At 40.0% G+C, this 20,373-nt stretch overlaps 1 protein-coding gene across 1 annotated transcript in view; it reads left to right on the top strand.

Moving 5' to 3' along the window:
• The window catches only part of SND1 (staphylococcal nuclease and tudor domain containing 1), a 420,606-nt gene that overhangs the window by 22,908 nt on the left and 377,325 nt on the right, over window positions 1–20,373 (top strand). Inside the window, exons 2-4 of the mRNA XM_072784460.1 lie at window positions 8,128–8,277; window positions 14,456–14,576; window positions 18,400–18,478. Coding sequence (XP_072640561.1) covers window positions 8,128–8,277; window positions 14,456–14,576; window positions 18,400–18,478 — 350 coding nt within the window. The remainder of the gene's footprint in view (window positions 1–8,127; window positions 8,278–14,455; window positions 14,577–18,399; window positions 18,479–20,373) is intronic.

The raw sequence follows: 20,373 nt of genomic DNA on the forward strand, positions 1-20,373 counted from the left end.
GCTTAGTGACTTAGTCTTTGACACTTGCTCTGCTGACACATATAAATGGAGATTGTAATTGGGGGAAAAGATTTAATTAGTAGGTAACCTTAGATTTAATCCGTAGGTAACTTAAGATACTTCTTTAATAGATGTCAGCTCCCCAGATACTTTTTTCTAACGTGTGGTGGCGTAGTGGAACATCAGGATTCGGGGACTTCATGTTCTAGTCCTTGCTCGGCCATCCATACTTTACTGTCCACAAAAGTCATTTTGCCTGTTTTGCTTGCAGATTTTTCATCTCTAAAATGGCCCAGATTAGATGTTCTCTTAAGCTGCTTCTTATCTGTAGATGATTGTTCTAGTCCCTCTGAGATGTGAACTCCCCAATTTTCAGACTGAGGGCCAGTTTGTGGTATAGCTATTCTGGGGAGCAGCCACTTACTTAACGCTCATCTCTGCTAAATGTACTGGTGTGCCCAGAGCAAGTGAAATGGCTTGTCATGAGGCCATGGGCTTCCAGTTCAGTGTGTTTGAATGCTGGGCCTCTAATTTAGGTTTCCTTCTGCTCTTGCCAGAAAGAGTTGGCTTGTTGGCGGGTATTCTGGGAAAGACCTCCGAGACCACACAGCTTATGTTCTTTTGGGATTGCTTGCTCTTTGTCTCAATGACTTTTTAATTTTCAAGTGATGATGATTCTTGTGGAGGCAACAGCTGTGGCTGCCAAGAAGCTTTTTTTGATACACTTCCTGAAATTTCCCCCAGTTTAGTTTCTCTTCAGTTACTCTTTAATTTGTTTTTTTTTTTTTAATAGAAGTTTTTTGCTTCATGAAAGTGTATCTAATAAAGGTTTTCCTATCTGATCCACAGCAGCTCCTTCCCCATCCCCTGATGGTATTTTTAGATAGAGAAAATGCCTTGTCGAGGGAAGAGTTCCTGGCCTGCTTTGTCATTCTGACATGCAGTCCCTGTGTGTGCAGCTATGGTTGTGGCAGTTGCAGGCTTCCAGATGGCACTGTGGCTCTTTCAGCCCAGTGACTTTCCTGGTTCTTCTTTCTGTGCCACAGAGGGAAAGGAGTTCATTCTCTTTGCTGTAGTGTTTCTCAGAAAAAGCTTATATTCTTTTCTTCACTTATAGAGTTTTGTAGATTTCATTGAACTTCTGCTTTCTTCCTGTGACTTTTCTACCTTGTTATTTGTAGTGGACTTGAAAGTATACCGTAGCCCGTCATTCTTTGGTGAGTCACCATACCTCACTTTGGGTTCTGAATCAACTGTCTTTTTAACGTATTTTTGTTAGTGTTGGTCAGCTAAGCATCTGATCTTCCTGCTAGGTATGGAAATGCTCTGTAGTGAAGCATACATCTTAATGTCCTCATGTTTTTGTACTTCCATGTTGGGTGTTAAAATTTTTTTTTGAAATAAATTCACATACCATAAAATTCACCCTTTTAAAGTATACAATTCAGTGGCTTTTACTGTATTTACATAATGTTCTCTGCTGTCAAATTCTAGAACATTTTCATCAGTACTGAAAAGATAAACCCTATACCCATTAGCTTCCCTCTCTCCAGCCCTTGGGAACCCACTAATCCTTTCTGTCCATGGATTTGCCTGTTCTAGACATTTTATTTAAATGAAATCAGAAATATGTGGCTTTTTCTGCCTGCTTGTTTTACTTATTGTAATTTTTTCAAGGTTCATGCATGTTATAGTATCGGTACTTCATTTCTTATTTCTGAATAATAATCCATTTTATGGATATACCACATTTTATTTATCCATTCATCACTTGAAGGACATTTGGGTTGTTTCCACTCTTTTTGGCTCTTATGGACAATGTTGGAATAACATTTGTATACAAGCTTTTGTGTGGTCATATTCTCTTGGGTATATACTTAGGAGTGGAATTGCTAGGTCAATGATAATGCTTTGTTTAATTTTGAGGGACTCCCAGACTGTTTTCCAGAATGACTGCATCATCAACGATCTAGGTTGGTGATTATCAACCAACAATGTAGGTAGGTTCTGATTTCTCCACATCCTTGTGAACAATTGTTGGTGTCTGTCTTGATTATAGCTATCCTAGTGGCTGTGAAGTGGTATGTCATTGTGGCTTTGGTTTGCATTTTCCCATGACTAATGATGTTGATATTTTTTCATGTACTTATTGATCATTTATATATCTTCTTTGGGTAAGTATTAAAATCTTTTCCCCATTTTTAATTGCTTTATTTATTTATTTATTTCTAAAGATTTATTTATTTATTTCTAAATATTTATTTATTTATTTACTTACTTACTTATGAGAGAGGGAGAGAGAGAGAGAGAGAGGCAGAGACACAGGAGGAGGGAGAAGCAGGCTCCATGCTGGGAGCCCGACATGGGACTCAATCCCAGGACTCCAGGATTGCACCCTGGGCCAAAGGCAGGTGCCAAACCACTGAGCCACCCAGGGATCCCCCTTAATTGCATTTTTTAAAAATTGAGTTACAGTAGTTCCTTTTTCTAGATACTAGACTTTTGTCAGATATGTTTTGTGAATATTGTGTTTTCACTTCTTTAATAGTGTCCATTGAGTCACTGGTTTTAAATTTTAATGCCCAGTTTATCTTGTTTTTAGTTGCTTGTGCTTTGCAAGATGGCATCATATCTTAGAAACTATTGCCTAATCCAAGGTCATGAAGATTTATCATATATATTTTTTTTCTAAAGGTTTTGTAGTTTAACTCTTTATTTAAATTGGCTATTTTCTGAGCTAAGTTTTGTATGAGATGTGAGGTAGAGGTCCAATTTCATTCTTTTGCACACAGATACTGTTTTCTTGGCCCATTTTTGTTGAAGATTCTTTCCCAACTGCATTATCTTGGCATCCTTTTTGAAAATCATTTGGCCATAAACATATGGGTTTATTTTAGGCCTTTTTGGTAATCTATTAGTGTTCAGGTGGGTGCCCTTTTTCTTTATAATAGGTCTTTATATTGGTGGGTGTTGCTAAGATATTTCTCTTGAATCTTAACAGACTTATCTGTTAAGCTGGTTGTCCTTGCAGACCTTAATCCGATGTTCTCAAGTAATAAGATTCAATTCTCAGGCCAAGATAATTTTTACTCTTGGTACTGTGAAAAGAATACTGGTTTTATTGTCATACTAAATGGATTTCTTTTTTTCCCCTAAAGATTTATTTATTTATTTGAAAGAGAGAAAAAGAGAGACTGCCATGAGAGTGAATATGTTGTGGGGAGGTACAGGAGAGGGAGAGAGGAGCCCAAGCAGGCTCCTTGCTGAGTGTAGAGACTGATGTGGGGCTCAGTCTCATGACTCCCAAGATCATGACCTGAGCTGAAACCAAGAGTTGGATACTTAACCAGCTGTGCCACCCAGATGCCCCCTACCTAAATGGATTTCTATACTGTCAGTTTCTTTGCCCTAAGTATATAGCATGGTTAGAGTTTTGTATAAGTTTTCTATCTGTGGTCTGGAGGTTTAAGAGTTACATGCACCAAATCATCTATCAGGATCTAGTAAAGGTTTAATGTGGTATTCTGTTGCTGGGCAACATTTTAGTGGCTGCCCATAAAATGTTTCTTGTAGGTAAATCTCCCCGTAAGCCTGTAAGTGGGTTTGAATAGTTGAGTCCCTATTTTCCTACTTAGCTGGTTTGTTTCAGCCTTTGTCACCATCCAACTTGTGCCCTGAAGCCAGGTCTTCTGAATCAAACCAGTCCCTTTGCAACCTTTATTGGCAGAGCTGAGAAATGTCTAATCCATAACCTCAGTCAAACTGATTCATTGTGACAGCTGTTTTCACAAACCTGCTGTATCAGGTAGGGCTAAGATTGTTTTTCTAGAGTATGTCATTTTATTAATATAATTGGGTAAAGCAGTTTACATAGGATTTGCTTTCTATGCTCTATAAATTAGCAATTGAGGATAATTACTGCATCTATGAAAGTTTGCAACATGAATCAGTACAGCTTTGGCAGAACAATTGTCTGTGACAGTTTCCTCTCAATCTTCACATTTTTCTTCTGACTTTAAATTCTGAATAAACAATATATTTTATTTACTTGTTATGTTTATTGTTTGTCTCCTCTTACTAGAATGTCAGCTCTTTAAGAGTAGGTATTTTTATCTGTGTTATTCCCTGAATATGTCACTTGCCTAGAACAATACCTGGCACATAGTAGGCATTCAAATTTGCATTGATGTAATAAATGAATCAGTCAGCGAATACAATAACAATTACCAGCTTAGATGTCAGGTCTTTCAGGGAGGAAAAATGATTTATTTTGGTGTGCTATAGGAGATACAAGTTAAATTTGATATATAAATATCAAATATATAATTTGGTCTTTTTCGTTTTTAAACACCCTTTAAGTATTTTTTTTTTTTTTTCACCAGAAGCTATTTCTCCTTGGGTTTATTTGGTGAGGAACCTTGGATAAGAGAAGGCCATTAAAATATTTTTATTGAGGGGGGCACCTGGGGGACTCAGTTGGTTAAATGTCCAACTCTTGATTTCAGCTCAGGTCATGATCTCAGGGTTGTGAGATCAAGCCCTGCATTGGGCTCCATGCTGGGTGTGGAACCTGCTTGGGATTCTCTCTCTCCCTCACTCTGCCCCCCTCTGCCCCCATTCCTTCTTAAAAAAAAAAAAAAATTTTTTTTTTTTTTTAAATTGAGGAGGAACTTTAGTAAAGACTATTGGGAAATAAGACAGGTGGAAGGAGTTTAACAAACCTTAGAAAGTGAAATGGAGATAGCTCAACACACTACACCTGTTTTTTTTTTTTCCAAGATTTTATTTACTTTTTCATGAGAGATACAGAGAGAGGCAGAGACATAGGCATAGGGAGGAGAAGCAGGCTCAGTTCAGGAAGCCTGATGTGGGACTTGATCCCGGAACTCCTTGATCACCTCCTGAGCTGGAGGCAGACACTCAACTGCTGAGCCACCCAGGCGTCCCTACACTACACCTTCTTTATGCTATTTCCTTTCCTGTAAATAATAGGAAGGAAACTAGTTCTTCTCTTACAGCTAGGTCTCTCTCTTTTTTTTTTTTTAAGATTTTATTTATTCAGGAGAGACACAGAGAGATAGAGAGGCAGAAGGAGAAGCAGGCTCCATGCAGGGAGCCTGATGCTGGGACTCGATCCCAGGACCCTGGGATCATGCCCTGAGCCAAAGGCAGATGCTTTAACTGCTAAGCAACTCAGGCGTCCCAAAATAGGGCTCTTCTTAATGGTCTGCAGACGCAGTCTTTTCCTGCTTCTCCACCATGGCTATGGCTAGATGAGGGGGAGCAAGTTTCACTGGAAAGACGTACATGTGTCCTTTCCTCCTGGGGGAATAGGAATGGCAATGCCTGCCATGATGAGTATCTATTCTTGTCGCTTAGGAGGTTGTATTGATGCCTGCTACTTGAATTTATATACTCAGTAGTATAAAAGGGGTCAAACAACCTGTTAAGTTAAAGTCCTCTCTCTCTGATTAAATTAATCCAAGCATTGACTCTTGTCTGAATGGCATATTTGGCACAATAGTGCAAAGATACTCTGACAGTATCTTTACTGTCTTTAGACAGTCTTTAGAATAGCATTCAGGGATTGAGGAGGAGATAGGAAAATTTGCAAAATTCCTGTACACAAGTTGCTTGCCACAGCCCTCTTTGGGGCCAGGGTAATATTTATAGACCCATTGCCCCCCAGGGATCTCGTTTACTAGATAGAAGCGTTGGAGGTAGCACCTCTGATATTTAGGGACAAAGGAGATTCTTCTCATCAGTTCTGTTCTTGAGCTTCTCAGTGTTTTTTTTATTTATTTGTTTTTGTTGTTTTTTTGGGTCAGACTTGAGAAATAAGAATTTTTTTTTTTTTTTTTTTTTATAGCCTAGATCAGTGCTCACTCATCTGTGTTTACCTTGATTAGCTAAGATGGGTTTTCTTCTAAATGGACCTTAGCTTTTCCAGCTGGGCTCACTGAAAAGTACTGGGTCTCCTGAGAGTGCCTTATTACTTTCAGTGAAAGGTTGACTACAACTGAAGAGCAGGCACTGGGGACAGATGTTCTGGTTTATATGCTGTATGTAGCTTGGCTCTCCTCAGCCCCATTCAGAAATTGTGTGTGAATGATTTCAAGCACAGGTATTCTACAATGTGCTATTCTTGCTTCTGCTGCTTGTGAAGACTTGACTATAAACGAATCCCATCCAAGCTGTTTTCCTTTACTTCCTTTGGCGCTTCTCATTTTGGGAGCACCAGGCATCCTGTGCTCTAGTATACCTATTCTTCCCTGGCTTCACTTGGAGAGCTTGTCTTTTTAGAATGTCCATTCCTAGGGATGATGGCCTAGGGCATGGGTTCTCAGGAGAGGTGGTTACAAAGGCTGGTTGGAAGCTATAGAGTTTAATTGCTGGTAACACTTGATCAGAAAGGATGTAAATGAAGAGCATGACTTGTAACTAGATAAGAAAGACCGTCTTTTATTATATGTTGTCCTGGTGTAGCCAGAGGAGAGCCATTTAGACCAAGGTTTGTGTGCTTAAGGTATTGAGGATACTGAGACATTAATCAGAGCACTGTTTTTTGTTTTTTTTTTAAATTGGAATAAGTATGTTTGTTGAACAGCTTCTGCAAAAAGGTAGTAGAATGGATGAATAAATTGTTCATACAATGAAATATACAGCCGTGAAAGTGAATAAACACGTTTTACATTAGCATGGGTGAGTTTCGCCAAGAAAAACAAAAGGCAGATGAAGCAAGTGACAAAAGGGCACACACAGTAGACTTGATTTATATAGAGTTCAGAAATAGGAAAAATGAAACCATGTTGTGTAGAGATGTATACATAGATGGTAAAACTGTACAGGAAAGCAAGGGAAGGGTTTTCATAATGGTGACAGGGAAAGGGGCTATAAGTAAACTGGGGCACAAAGGGGAGCCTAGGTTCCAGCAGTGTTCCTAGTCCTTTACTTGGGTGCTGTTTACTCAGTTGTATGCTTATTTTTTAATGTGTATGTGTGTGTTTAAATGTGCTTCTGTGTTTATATTAATATTTCATAATTTAAAGCATTAATTAAAGAGATGAGGGAGAAATATCAGTTAAGCAACTATATACAGGGGTTCCTTCCTTTCCAAGCATCCTTCTTTTACAGAGAACTCCATGGTATTGTCTACCATAGAGCTCTATATTGGCAGAACTCTCCAACCTTCTATCCACTAATTTTTCAGCAGCTATTTGTTTTGAAGTGTGAGATTGGGAGTCTTTCAGAGCTAGTGAAGCCAGTGCTCGAGCCCATCTGTTCATTAAATTGTGCCTTGCTGAGCAAAGACAACTTGAATAGCTTGGGTGACGTTTGTCTTTTTTTTTTTTTTTTCTGTATGGCTTTTCTTCTCTTCTCCCACTTGAAATCCTCCCTTCTTCTCCCCTGCAAATATTTTAAGTTAAATTCCAATGAGCTTCAGAGCTCTTTTGCAAGGGGGTTCTATGCCTGGTGGTGCCTTTGATTAGAAAGATAAAAAAGTGTTACTGTTCTTGGGAGCTGTAAGATGCCTCTTTGATTTTTCTGTTTTATTCCTGGAGAGCATGGATTTTCTAGATCACTTTGTATGTCTCCCTTAGTCTAGACTGAGTGCTGTCTGCAACGGAAGTGTAGCATTAGGCATACTCAGCTCCTTGCCGATGGATTGTAGGGGCTTCTTCCTTCAGTTTCCCTTTTTTCTAAGGCCTTCCATCGCTTGCTTCCATCCTAAAATGGGATGTGTGGATGGGAAGACATTAACTTCTTAATAATTGAAAAGAACATGGGTAGTGGTGCTTGCTGGGATGAAATTACAAAGGTCATTCATCTCCATGTCTCACATGCCTCTTTATCCCAAACAGTCTATTTATTTTATGACTTTTCCATTGTTTGCTTAATTCCTACTTCTGTTTCTGGGTCTGTCATTTCAGAAGCTGGCTCAATGTTTCTGTAGGTATTTCTCTTATGCAATTAAAAACAATCCATTCATTTAGTCACTCCATGAATATATGAATGCCTCCAAGGGGCCAAGTACTGTTTGAGATTTTGGGGATACAGTAAGTGAACAACTTATATTATAGTGATCTTACCTCAGACAACTAATTTTCTTTTTCTCCCCCTCCGTAGGTCCTCTCAGGCTGTGCCATCATTGTCAGAGGGCAGCCTCGTGGTGGGCCTCCTCCGGAGAGGCAGATCAACCTTAGCAACATTCGAGCCGGAAATCTTGCCCGCCGGGCGGCTGCAACACAACCTGATGCAAAGGATACCCCTGATGAGGTAGGTGCTTCCAGAGGCTTCCCTGAAGCTGTGGACCCAGGTTATAGCCGAGTCTCCTAGTTTGATGCAAGTTTGTACTCTTTCTTTCTGTGTATACTTTAAGCATTTTTGTGTCACAGGAATGATGACTCTGGACATAACCCAACATTACTTTTGTACGTTTACACATTTGCCACCATTAGCAGTAATTCCAGCCTCAGGCTTTTTTCTTCTACCCTTTCCCATAAGCTAGGAGCCTTTTCAGGTTTGTCCATGTTTTCACTCCTTCTCTTGGCATAGGTTGAACTATTTCGTCTCAGTCATTTGAGGTTGCCATTGATTATGGCAGAGTTCTTTTATTTATTAATTTATGTTTTAATTCTTCGTGTTCAAAATTCAGAAGGATAGAGAGTGAAACATCTGATATTGTTAGTATCTTGTGTCTCCTTCCAGAGAGATTTATCACTTGTCCAAATAGGGACTCTTCCTTTCATAAGTAGTCACATACTGCATGCCTGTGCTTTATTACAGATTCTCAATTTGGATCCATGCACTCCTAAAGGCATCTGTGAACCCCCTGAAATTGTTTGCAAGGATTTGTGTAAACATGTATTGTTAATGGAGGGAGGTTTTTGTTTTTTTTAAAGATTTTTGAAAGAGAGCACAAATAGGCAGAGTGGCAGGGAGAGGGAGAGGCAGGCTCCCTATTGAGCAGAGAGTCTGATGCGGGGGTGGGGGGAGCTGGGATCATGACCTGAGCCATAGGCAGACACATACCCAACTGAGCCACCCAGGCGCCCCAAGGGAGGGAGTTTTTAATTGGTTTCTCAAGGCACCTTGTGGCCTAGTAGTCAAGAACCATTGTGTTATGGTACTTTGAGAGACTTCTGACCTTGTGTCCCAGCATCCCCTCCATTGTGCTGTTATTCCCCTGCCTCTAAAGCCTGTCCACCTTGTTGTCTTATTGGTCTGCCTTGAACTCTCCTAGCAACAACTGTGAGTCCAAATTTGGCATGGTTTAGTCTTCTTGGCTCTCCTAGTTTGAAACCCAGTTCTTGTCTCTTTGCAAGTAGTGCTTTTGGCTGTCATCAAAAGTGAAATTTCTGGGGCAGCCCTGGTGGCCCAGCAGTTTAGCGCCACCTTTGGTCCGGGGTGTGATCCTGGCTGGGGACCTGGGATTGAGTCCCGGGTCGGGCTCCCTGCGTGGAGCCTGCTTCTCCCTCTGCCTGTGTCTCTGCCTCTCTCTCTCTGTGTGTCTCTCATGAATAAAGAAATAGAATCTTTAAGGAAAAAAAAAGTGAAATTTCTGGATTCTAATTATTTGTCCTTTCCCCAACTTGATGATATATTGGGCAAGTTTGGTACCTCCACTTTCCTCTGCTATTACCTGACATGGAAGTGAAGAAGGAAACACAGCTCATGGGGATGTTCTATTTAAGGAAAACTGTAGTTTTAAAAAATCTATAATGAAGGGGCATTTTGTTTGAATTATAATAATGAAGCAATATTCCAGAAAATGGAGAAAAGTCTCCCATAATTATGTCAGCAGCAATCCATGGGATGATGACAAAGTAGGCCAAAGAAATTATTTTTCATTGGTCCTCCATCAGTGACCACAAGTGTTGGGAATAGTGATAATGTAGACACTGGGGTTGTTTAGTGAGGATGAAATGATCATGTGAAGTGCTTAGCACATGTCTATAAAGTACTTGATAAATGTTACCTTTAATCTCTACTGCTGTTTGGTAATTTCTGTTACTCTAAATACTCCTAGTACTGTTAGACCAGGCTATAAAGATTAACTCTCTTGCAGTATTTTCCAGATTTTGGATGCTGAGTGCTTTTCTTGACCAACATTTGTAATAGTTCTTTTCGTTTCAGTTGTGTGTTGTAGAACAGCTTGAGTGCTTGTGAGAGAAGAGTCGACCCTGGCTGGCTAGGGCTGATCAAGTTCATTGCCCCAGAAGAAAGAAGCAATGTAGCCTCTAAGAAAGAAGTGGGGGCTAGGTTTTAATTTCCTGATTCATGGATGGAAATCTAGGGCAGAGAAACACAAAGCCAGTTGGAACTTGTTCTGAAATATTTTAACTGTATCCTATGTAACAGTACAGTAAAGTCATACAGGAACTACCCTAGCTGAGAGAATACTACGTGATCTGATCCTAGCCCTCATTATAGTTCCATGTGTTTGTACAGTGTGCCATTGTTGTTGTTGTTGTTGTTGTTGTTTTTTCTCTCTCTTCCAGAGCAACTCCATCTCACTATGTTTCTTCTGGTAACTTCAGAGGCCTGGAGACATGAAGTATTTGATAGCTACAGATTTCACCCTTGCTTAGCCACACTCACTACTTCTCTGCCCTGATAATCCAGTCTCTCTTTTCCGTGCTGTGATCTGGTTTTCTCCCCGTACCACACTTTTGAAACTGCTTTGGCTCAAGTGACCGGTGATGCCAACTGATAACCCAAATCAGAAACCTGATTTCTCTGCTCTACCCTTCCCCTGTGACATCCAGACCTTTATTAAGACCTAGAGAGTCTGCCTCCTTTAAGATACCTCCTCTCTATCCTTAAAACTTCATTATTCCTCCTACTGTTCTTTGTTCCACTCTGATGATGTGCTAGGAATGTTGAAATTATGGACCTTCTGCCTTCATTCTCTTCCCCTCTAATCCTTTCTCCATATGCTCCCAGATCTTTTTGAAACAAAATTTCATTTATTCCCTAGCAGTATTTTTCCCACATTCATTCCATGTTTAGGTCTTTCTCTACTGCATTGTAAGCTCTTTGAGCGGGTGGGACCTTATCTCTTGTCTCTATTCTTGCGCTTAGGCAGTGCCTGACATGAAACAGATATACAGTGAATAAATGTGAATAATGAGGGTAAAAAACCTGAGCATCTCCTTTCTGGGGATCAGTAGATTGTGGAATGTGGCCTTACCCTTTCTTTCTGGCTTTCCTTTGTCTTGGAGCATGTTTTCTTTCATTTCTTTTCCTTCCTTCCTGCCTTCCTGCCTTCTGCCTTCTGCCTTCTTCCTTCTTCCTTCCCTTTTTTTAACGGATAGAGTCAAGGATGGTATTCCTCATTTGCTTCTCATTTTATCACTGTCCTGCATATCATTTGGTTGATTATTCTCTGCCTTCACTCATGATACTTTCTTTCACAGAAGCTCAGATCTCTCTTAAGTTCTGTGGCAGTAAAAGCAACTCCACTCTATGTCCCCAGCCGTCACTGCCTGTTCCAGCCTAATCCCCAGTGTTGCCTAGCTACTCTAGGCAGCTTAGATACTGCACTGATGGGCACTGTGGGAATTACACATTTATTTCCCACAGATTTACTGAGTTCCTATTATGTGTGAAGCTGTATGTTGGTTTCATGAGAAATACAGAAATGAGTGTTACAGTTTATGATTAGTGAAGCTTTTGAGAATTAGGGTGGTGGGGCAGAGAGGAACTGGTTCCATACATATGGAGTACAGTGAGTGAGGTGATTAGAAGATGGGACAGGAAGTATTGAGCCCTGAGCCATGGACAAAAGTAGCTAGCTTTAAGGATTTACATACACTGTTTAGTAGTGTAGGAGTCTACCTAGTTCAAAAAAAGATTGGAATTAAAAAACCTTATTTCATTGTAGTAGACCTTAGACCTTGCTTGAGTTGGTGCAGAGTGCCAGCTGCTCCATTGCCTGCTGTTGAGCATTCTAAAGGGAAGAAGTAATTTTGAGACTTGGCTACTTAACAGCCATTTGCTTCTTAAATTGAGCTTTGGGACATCATGAACCAGATCACAGCTATCCTCCCTACGAAGCCATTCTGGATCTTATTTGATAAATGCTTTGGACATCTTTCCTTATACTTAATTCCTAGAGTTGTTCTGGGAGACTGTGTTGGGATAGCCTTCCCCAGCAGATAAGCTGTCTGCTGGTTGCACAAAGATTTGTCCTGGAGTGCTCTCTTGCCCTTGTGAGGAGTGATGTGTGGTCATTTGCTTCTGTAGGTCTCTTAGTTGCCTGTCTTCATAGCTAAAATCTTGTGCAGTTTGTGAATTTGCCCAACCTGGATGGAACACAATTGGAGAAGGCTGGTTTAAAAAAAAGCAAGGTTATAGAAATTATTTTTTCTAACAGGATTAGGCATGTATCTGTCCTTTCATAAGAACTCCAGTGTGGCTTTCTCTTATTGCCCAGTGACTTACCAGCTGTAAAATATGAGGTATGAGGTCCTAAGAGAAGGGTGCTCCTTCAGCAAGTCTTAAAAGCTTTTAGTATTTCTTTTTTTTTTTTTTCCCTTTGCTTTTAGTATTTCTGTGTAGTTGGTAGAAATTGCAGGTTTCCCCATAGGTGCTAGGTACTAAATAGTTCCTTGTGAACTGACCCTTGATAAATGAATTTTTACCAAAGTCCTTTAGGAGTACTTGTTTTGTCAGAGCTTTTCCAAGTATTTAGGAAAACAGTGTGTTACTGAATTTTAGGTATTAGCGTGGTACTCAGAACTGGATCCTAACCTTAGATCTGTAGCTGAGGATGTTTTCAGAGTTAAGTGGATTACTAAGGTAATAAAAATGGAAGAGGCTGTGTTAGTTTGTTCAGTATGGTCTTTGTGATGTGGTTGATAATTGGGCTTATTTTTCAATTACAAGACTTTTTTTGGTGGCATTTTTAGGGAGTGGAGCAGGAGGGTGGAAATGGGACACAAAAATATGGTGAACTTTCTATGACCATTGAGTGACTTTGCTCTTTTTGCTCTTGGGTGCTTTGAGGAAAGAGCATTAGATGAGTGAGGATAAGCTTGTTTTTGTTTCTTTCAGAAAACGTACACAGGATCAGTTCTTCCTAGAAGCGTTACCAACTATAACTACTGTTATATAACAGTACTAGTTTTGTGAATACCAGCCCAGCGGGTTGGTGGACTGCCATCTTTTGATTGGCTTCTGCTTTCTGAGAAGTTAGAGGTCTTCCTTTTAGAAAAGCTTGTTGGATAACCCCATGGAATAATCTTAATGGTCTGAAAAGATTAGTAGAGGCTTCCTTTCTAGACCAGTGATGTACTGTTTGCCTTTACTTATGTGTAGCCCGAGCTCTGTGGCTCCGGGTGATTGTAATAGACAATGTATGCATATCATATACATGCTTCCCTTTCATACTTTGGATGTTTTCTGCGCAGGAACTCCTATATATCCTATATTCCTTGAACTCTTACCTCCTCCTCCTTCATTTCTGTTCTGAGGGAACTTGGGGGCACTGAGCTGCATCTGAATTACAAGTTCCAGTACAGGCGGCCGCTGACTGACAGGATGGCTTCAGAGGAGACCTCTCCCTTGTACTATCCTAAAAGTGATGGGGTGGGCATCTGGAGATCACATGGAGATTCCTTTGCATTTGTGAATATGTGGTTCACCCCTTGTGTCAGGGCCTTAAGTGGATGAGAGGGGAGAACTATTCTCAGGATGACTTCTTACCAGGGCCTGTTACTGGTGTCTTCCTAAGATTCTGGGACTTGGGTAGCACTGGTACAGCTTCAGACTAGAGCAGGAAAGGATGTTTTGGGGAGAATAGTTCTTGCCCTTCTCAATTCTCCAGTTCTTTAAAAAAAAAAAAAAAAAAAGGGTGAGGGAAATGATAGAAACAAGGCTCTTCCATGAGCAGGAGACTCTGAAATAAGAGCACTAGAACCTTGCCTTTGCTCTGATGGTGCCTTGAACTGGTTTCAGGCCAGTTTACTAATCAGTGAAAGCATTTTGTAACCTGGAAAGAGGCAAACAAATGGAGGTGGTAGTTACTAATGTTTTTCCTTTGACCAGGTGAGTTCCTGGAGACTGGACTTCCCATTCAGGAGTGGATTGATAAATTTAAGGCATTTAGAATAGTGGCTGGCTTATGGCAAGTGCTATAAAATTATTGGTAATTATAATTCATGAAGTAAACTATAGTCTGAATAGGAAGTGATGGAGGAGAAAGTACTACAGCCAGTATCTGAGCAACTATGAGACCTGTTTTTAGGGCCTGTGCTAGTTAAACCAACTGTGAGATCCTTTGTTTTTTATGAGCCTCCTAAGAATGCAATCTGTGTTGTGTGCATTTCATTTTTATATTCCTCTCAGGGCTTAGCGTAGGGCCAGGGTATTAAAGGAATGAAGTTCTTTGAATGCTGATTGTGGTCGGAACTAGACAGTTCTCACGTGACGCATCTGTTTTGTCTTTCAGGCCTGGGCATTTCCTGCCCGAGAGTTCCTTCGGAAGAAGCTGATTGGGAAGGAAGTCTGTTTCACGATAGAAAACAAGACTCCCCAGGGGCGAGAGTATGGCATGATCTACCTTGGAAAAGGTGAGTTAGCAAGGAGAAAAGGACTGACTTCTCTCTGAGTCTAAAGTTTCTCCAAAGATCAGATTTTATCTGATGGAAGGCCATTGTGAGTTCTGGTGGAGGTAGTTCTAGGACAGTTGTAATAGGGTAATAGGAAGTCCTTTGAGTACCGGAGCTGATGGTGCATAGGCCCCTGATTCCTGTCCTTGTTTACTCCTGTGCCTGTTTTCCTGGCCTGGTTTATGTGTGCGTAGTACACCCATAGCATTCTTGTATTTGGATCATCACCCTGTGGAACTCAGTGGCTCTGTGCTTCTAGGTCCTAGTGCTAACTGAATTCCTATGGCATCTGCTATTTCCTTTATCTGTCTTGTGGCTTTACTTCTCCTGGGGCTTTTTAGGAAAGGAAAAGTTGTTTAGGGCTTGTGGGTTTTTGCAAACTACATGTTTTGCAATGGAATAGAAAGAACACAGGCTTTGGAGTTGTGTAGAGGTGGGTTGAAATTCTGGCTTCTGTTGCCATGTATCCTTATTTAACTCTTAGCTTTTGTGAGTCCTAGTCTTTTCATTTGTAAGCTATTGAGAGAGTTGAAATAAATAGTATATGTAAAGTACTTGGCTATAGGCACAGACTATGTACTCAGTAATTCTATGTGTACATGCACATATGCCTATTGTTCAGTTGGGCCAGATGGCTCATGGGGTCTTAGGTGTTCTGATTGTTTTGGATTTGGTAGAGGGAGAGGAAAATAAGATTGTGGAATGGAGTTTGAACAGAAATAGAACATTGAAAGGATTGGTAGGGTGTCCTCCATAAAGCAGCCATTTTGGGATGTATTTTAAAAAAAATCTTTGATTAAATTCCGACTCTGATAAAATAACCTTTCAACTGAGCTGCTTTAGATAATCTTTTGACTTGGATAGTCAGTAAATACCTGCATGTAAGCAAGCAGCTAACAACATCCTCTTAAGATTCTGATTTTAACTGTAGAGGTCTTAGGAAAGTGAGTTAGGGACGACCCCGAGATATCTTGTTTGATTTACCCAGTAGACGAACACTCTTTTTAGCCTTCCAGACAGATGACCATCTGCTTTTTGATTGAATGGGAAATTATAGAAATACATACAATCTTTTCAGAAAGAGAAACAAATTTGCCTATTACCCAAAATTCAAATAATTTGGTAGGAAATAAAACAAAACACTTAAGCATTGTTGTTAGATGGCTGCTGGTTAGGAAGACTAGAAGTGTGTGATCTTCAAAATGCAGTTGCTCAAGGATTTTATCACTTTAAAAAATTGCAATTCCATAACAGCTGGTCAGTCTTCTGTTACCCTGCCAGAGACTTCACTGAAACTGACACAAAATGTCAGGCACAGTTACCTCTATAAAGTGACCACCTCTGAGAGTTCTTTTTTTTTAAAGATTTTATCCATTTATGAGAGAGAGAGTAAGCACAAGAGGGGGCGGTCTGGGGGTGGGGAAAGCAGAGGGAGAGGAAGAAGCAGGTTCCCTGCTAAGTGACTTGGGGCTGGATATCAGGACCCGGGCATTGTGACCCAAGTCAAAGGCAGACAGATGCCCAACCAACTGAGCCACCCAGGTGCCCCAAGAGTTCTTTTAGGTAAACTTAGTCTTCAAATAAAATGGTCTAAGTATTTAAGGGAAGTTGACATTTAAAATTCTTTGTTTTTAGAAAGTTCATTTTTTAAATTGACCCAAATTATAAACTGAATATAATGTAGCATGATAATGGACTAGTGTTTAGGATAAAACCAAGTATATAGCAAGTGATCAATAAATATATACTGAAAGAATATGTACTGAAACCTGGTATATAGAAAGTGCTCAATAAATATATACTAAAAGAATGTTTGGAATTATCTACATTTTTTAGTTTTAAAGGTTTAAATGACTTAAAGTTTAATATTTTCACTAGCTCTTTTAAGGTAATCTCCATACCGATTCTAATGAAAGGGTACAGTGGCTTAGATAATCAGTCTCTATATGTTTATCCTATTTCATGGCTACTCACTTCTTTTTCTGATGGGGAAGAATGGTAGAATTTGAGAATTTGTGGTTGACCTAGAACTTAAAAAAAAAAAAAATAATCTTCTGACTTCTGGAGAAAATAGTCATTCTCTTGCTCAGAATACCATCCCATTTGTGACTTAATCAATTTTGTAATTTGATAAGTACTAAGCAAGAATAAGATCCTTGGCCTACAAATTCCCCATTTCAGTATTCTGTCCACCACATTTTGTTGCTGGAGTTCAGCCCAGGGAAATATATTTTTCTCCCTTTAGAAGGAGTAATGAGAACTCACTTTCTAGAAGTGGGCCAGCCAGTGGCCATTTCAGAGTGCCCTATGCCAAGACACTGAAAGCTATTTGGCATGCATTTGATTGGCTAGTTTTAAGACCTACCCATCTTGTTTGTACCTGGGCTTCGTTGTTTCTACTCTCTGACCTCTTGGCACCTTACTGCTCAACTTTTCATTTATTTGTTAAACCCTTCTTTTTGACTTTTTACTCTTTGAGGTTCCTGTTGCTTTGAAACAACCAGTGTAATATTTGCTAATGTTAGATAGCTGTGTGTGTCTGTGTCTGGCCTCAACAGTAACCTCAGTGGAAAGGTCCTTGTGATCCATTATGAACCTGAGAATTCATTGTATAAATATTCAACTTAACTTTCCTTGGTAGGAAAAGAAGCTTATAATTTGCTTCTGTAGCAATTTGGGCAATGCTAATGGCAAGGCATTTAAGCTGGGCTTGAGGGTGATGCGTATATTGTTACTGCTTACAGAAGTCAATATATACTGTATTAAATATAAATCTTAGAGAATTTTATTCTTTGCTGACATTACCTATTAGCTAGATTCCTCTGTTTCAGTTTATCTAGGATCTTGTTCTCTGCCATATTAAAGATTTTTATGCCACAGTTCCTTTACAGATGTCTTCCTTTATTGCTTTGTCTGACAAGAGGAGATTTAAGAGCATACAGAATCTGAAAGCTTTTTCAGTAGCATGGAAATGCAATTAATGTTTCAAGTGCTCAAGTAGAACCTAATCAGGTTGGGTTTTAAGTTTAACTTCATATTTCTTGCCTGCTGCTATATGATAGATTAGAAATCTAGACACTACCTCTGCCCCTGTGTCTCTGAGAGCAGGAGAAAGTCTTTGACTACGGTGTAGTTTGTCTTGGTGTCCTCTTGGAGCAGAGGATAGGGCATCCTGAGAGGAATTGGACTGTCTGTGTAAAATGTGATAGACAATCCTAAATGAATCTGTTTGATTGTACAGGTGTGGGTACTATTTTTGTTTGTTTGTTTGTTTTTAATTTCTGCTGTGTGCTGGGCACCGTGCTAGATTTACAGACATGGTGGTTTAATTTTTGCAAGAACTCATGTGGCAGGCACACTTCCCATTTAATAGGTGAATGAATTAAGATACCGAAAGACCTTGTCTAAGCTATTAAGTGGTGGAATTTGTATTCCGCTCCAGGCCTCTGCTCTTTAGGTCAGTGTTCTTTATACTCTCTTGGGCTGCTGTGTGTCTTGCTTTCTTTCAGTCTCCGTAGTTCCCAAGATTGCCTTTGACCTGGGAGATGCACAAGAAAATTAGAAACAAAGTCTTAAAGAAGAAGATTTATAGACCTTGGGTCTTCAAGACTAAACATTTTCGGACAAGAGGTTTTCTGAAAAACCCAACACTATATTGCAGCCTTGTCCAATTCCCTGGCAACATCATTCTTGAAGAGCTAAGGGTGAAAGTGGTTCTATTCAAGCTCTGCTGCTATTGGAGACAGATTTGAATTTTGTATTTAATTCCCTTTTTCCTCTTCAGATACCAATGGGGAAAACATTGCAGAATCTCTGGTTGCAGAGGGGTTGGCCACCCGGAGAGAAGGCATGAGAGCTAATAAGTAAGTATTTATTACTCTTCTGACCCCCTCAAACTTCCTTCCCCTCCACCATGAGAGAGTTGGGGTTGCCCAAGGGAGGATGGGTAGTCAGCTCTATTGTGGCTTTGCTATATTTTCTTTACCATTCCTTGGCATATAGTGGGTAACTTCTGGTGCTCTCCTGCCTTTTAGGATATACCTGTCCCAGTGTGGATTGTTCTGAGCCAGGAGGTCACTCAAGATTCATTAGTGGCATCTGACGTGTATAAATCCTTTAAAAACAGGCTTTAAGACAGGGCACCTCTATTCTTTATATTCATAAGAGCCAACAGCCATAGATATTTAGTTCCAAAGTATTTATCCATCCATCCCAAAAGATTTATTGAGCACTTACTATGTGCCAGGCTATGTTCTGGGCACTAAATACAGCAGTGAACAAGCAAACAGCTTCTGCTAACATTTTAATGGGGAGACAGACAAGAAACCAATAAACAGATAGATACATGATATATCACATGCAAGAAATAAGTGCAAGGGAAATTAAGTTGTGTTGAATTCTACAAAATCTGCTTAGAATCTAGGAAAACCAAAAAAGGGCTGAGTGGTACTTTTTTTTTTTTTTTTAAAGATTTTATTTTTTTATTCATGAGAGACACAGAGAGAGGCAGAGGCATGGACAGTGGGAGGAGAAGCAGGCTCCATGCAAGGAGCCTGAATGTGGGACTTGATCCCGGGACTCTGGGACTACTCCCTGAGCTGAAGGCAGATGCTCAACCACTGAGCCACCCAAGCATCCCTCAGTGGTCCTGTTTTAAAGTCAGGGAAACTTTTCTTTTTCTCCAAAGCCTTTTAGGTCTGTTTTGGTCTGCAAATCTGTAAATGTTTAAGTAGTAGGTAAAAGTACATTTAGCTAACGGCAGTGTGAACGTAATGGGAATGAGTGTTCGTTATGTAAGCTTTATAGCACATGTATCATGTTCAAGTTCACTAGTGTTGGATCACAGTAGGATGGATTGCAGCTGGCTTTAATTAACACTTTAGTCTCTGAAAAGTGATGTGTTACATCAGTAATTTGGAGGCTAAAGATGCTGTTTAAATCATTAAGTCCTTGCTGTATTATATGACTGTTGTTGGTGTACAAAAGGCTCTAGGTAAATATTTGCATGAACTGTACCAGTGATGGGGATGAGCAGAGGCACTTTTTGCATTCTTCTGTCTTCATAGACTTTGAGGCCAACTCATTCACCATATACTTCTTTGGGTCCCTTCTAGCTGCAAAGAGACATTTTTTGGAGCCTATAATTGGGGGGTGGACATGTGAGAATTTAATTGAATAAAGACATTTGTCTTAGATGGTGTTTTTGGAAGCTGAAGTTGTATCTTAAAATCATTGGCATGATTATCATTGCAGTATTTTTGGGGAATCCAGTTTGCAACCAGAATGAAAGTTTTTTAAAAGCTTGTAGCTCGGGATCCCTGGGTGGCTCAGCAGTTTGGCACCTCCCTTTGTCCCAGGGCGTGATCCTGGAGTCCCGGGATCAAGTCTCACGTCGGGCTCTGGGCATGGAGCCTGCTTCTCCCTCCTCCTGTGTCTTTGCCTCTCTCTCTCTCTATGTCTATCATGAATAAATAAATAAATAAATCTTTAAAAAAAATAAATAAAAGCTCGTAGCTCTATTATACCATCTCAACAAAGAAATTTCCCTCTGGAGTCCCAGTCTTTTTTTTTCTCCAAAGCTGTCTCAACTTAAATTTTCCTTTTTTCAGTTTCTATGTCTGCTTCTATCTCTTAAGCTACATTTTTTTTAAATTGAATTCTGATTGCAGTATGGGATTCCCAAGAAGTTGACTGACTTTTCTGAGGGGTAATGGGGAAAAAACAGTTCTGAAGACTTCTGGTTTAAGAAATTATAGGT

This window comes from Canis lupus, chromosome 18 (assembly GCF_048164855.1).
Source record: "Canis lupus baileyi chromosome 18, mCanLup2.hap1, whole genome shotgun sequence".
Lineage (NCBI taxonomy): Eukaryota > Metazoa > Chordata > Mammalia > Carnivora > Canidae > Canis > Canis lupus.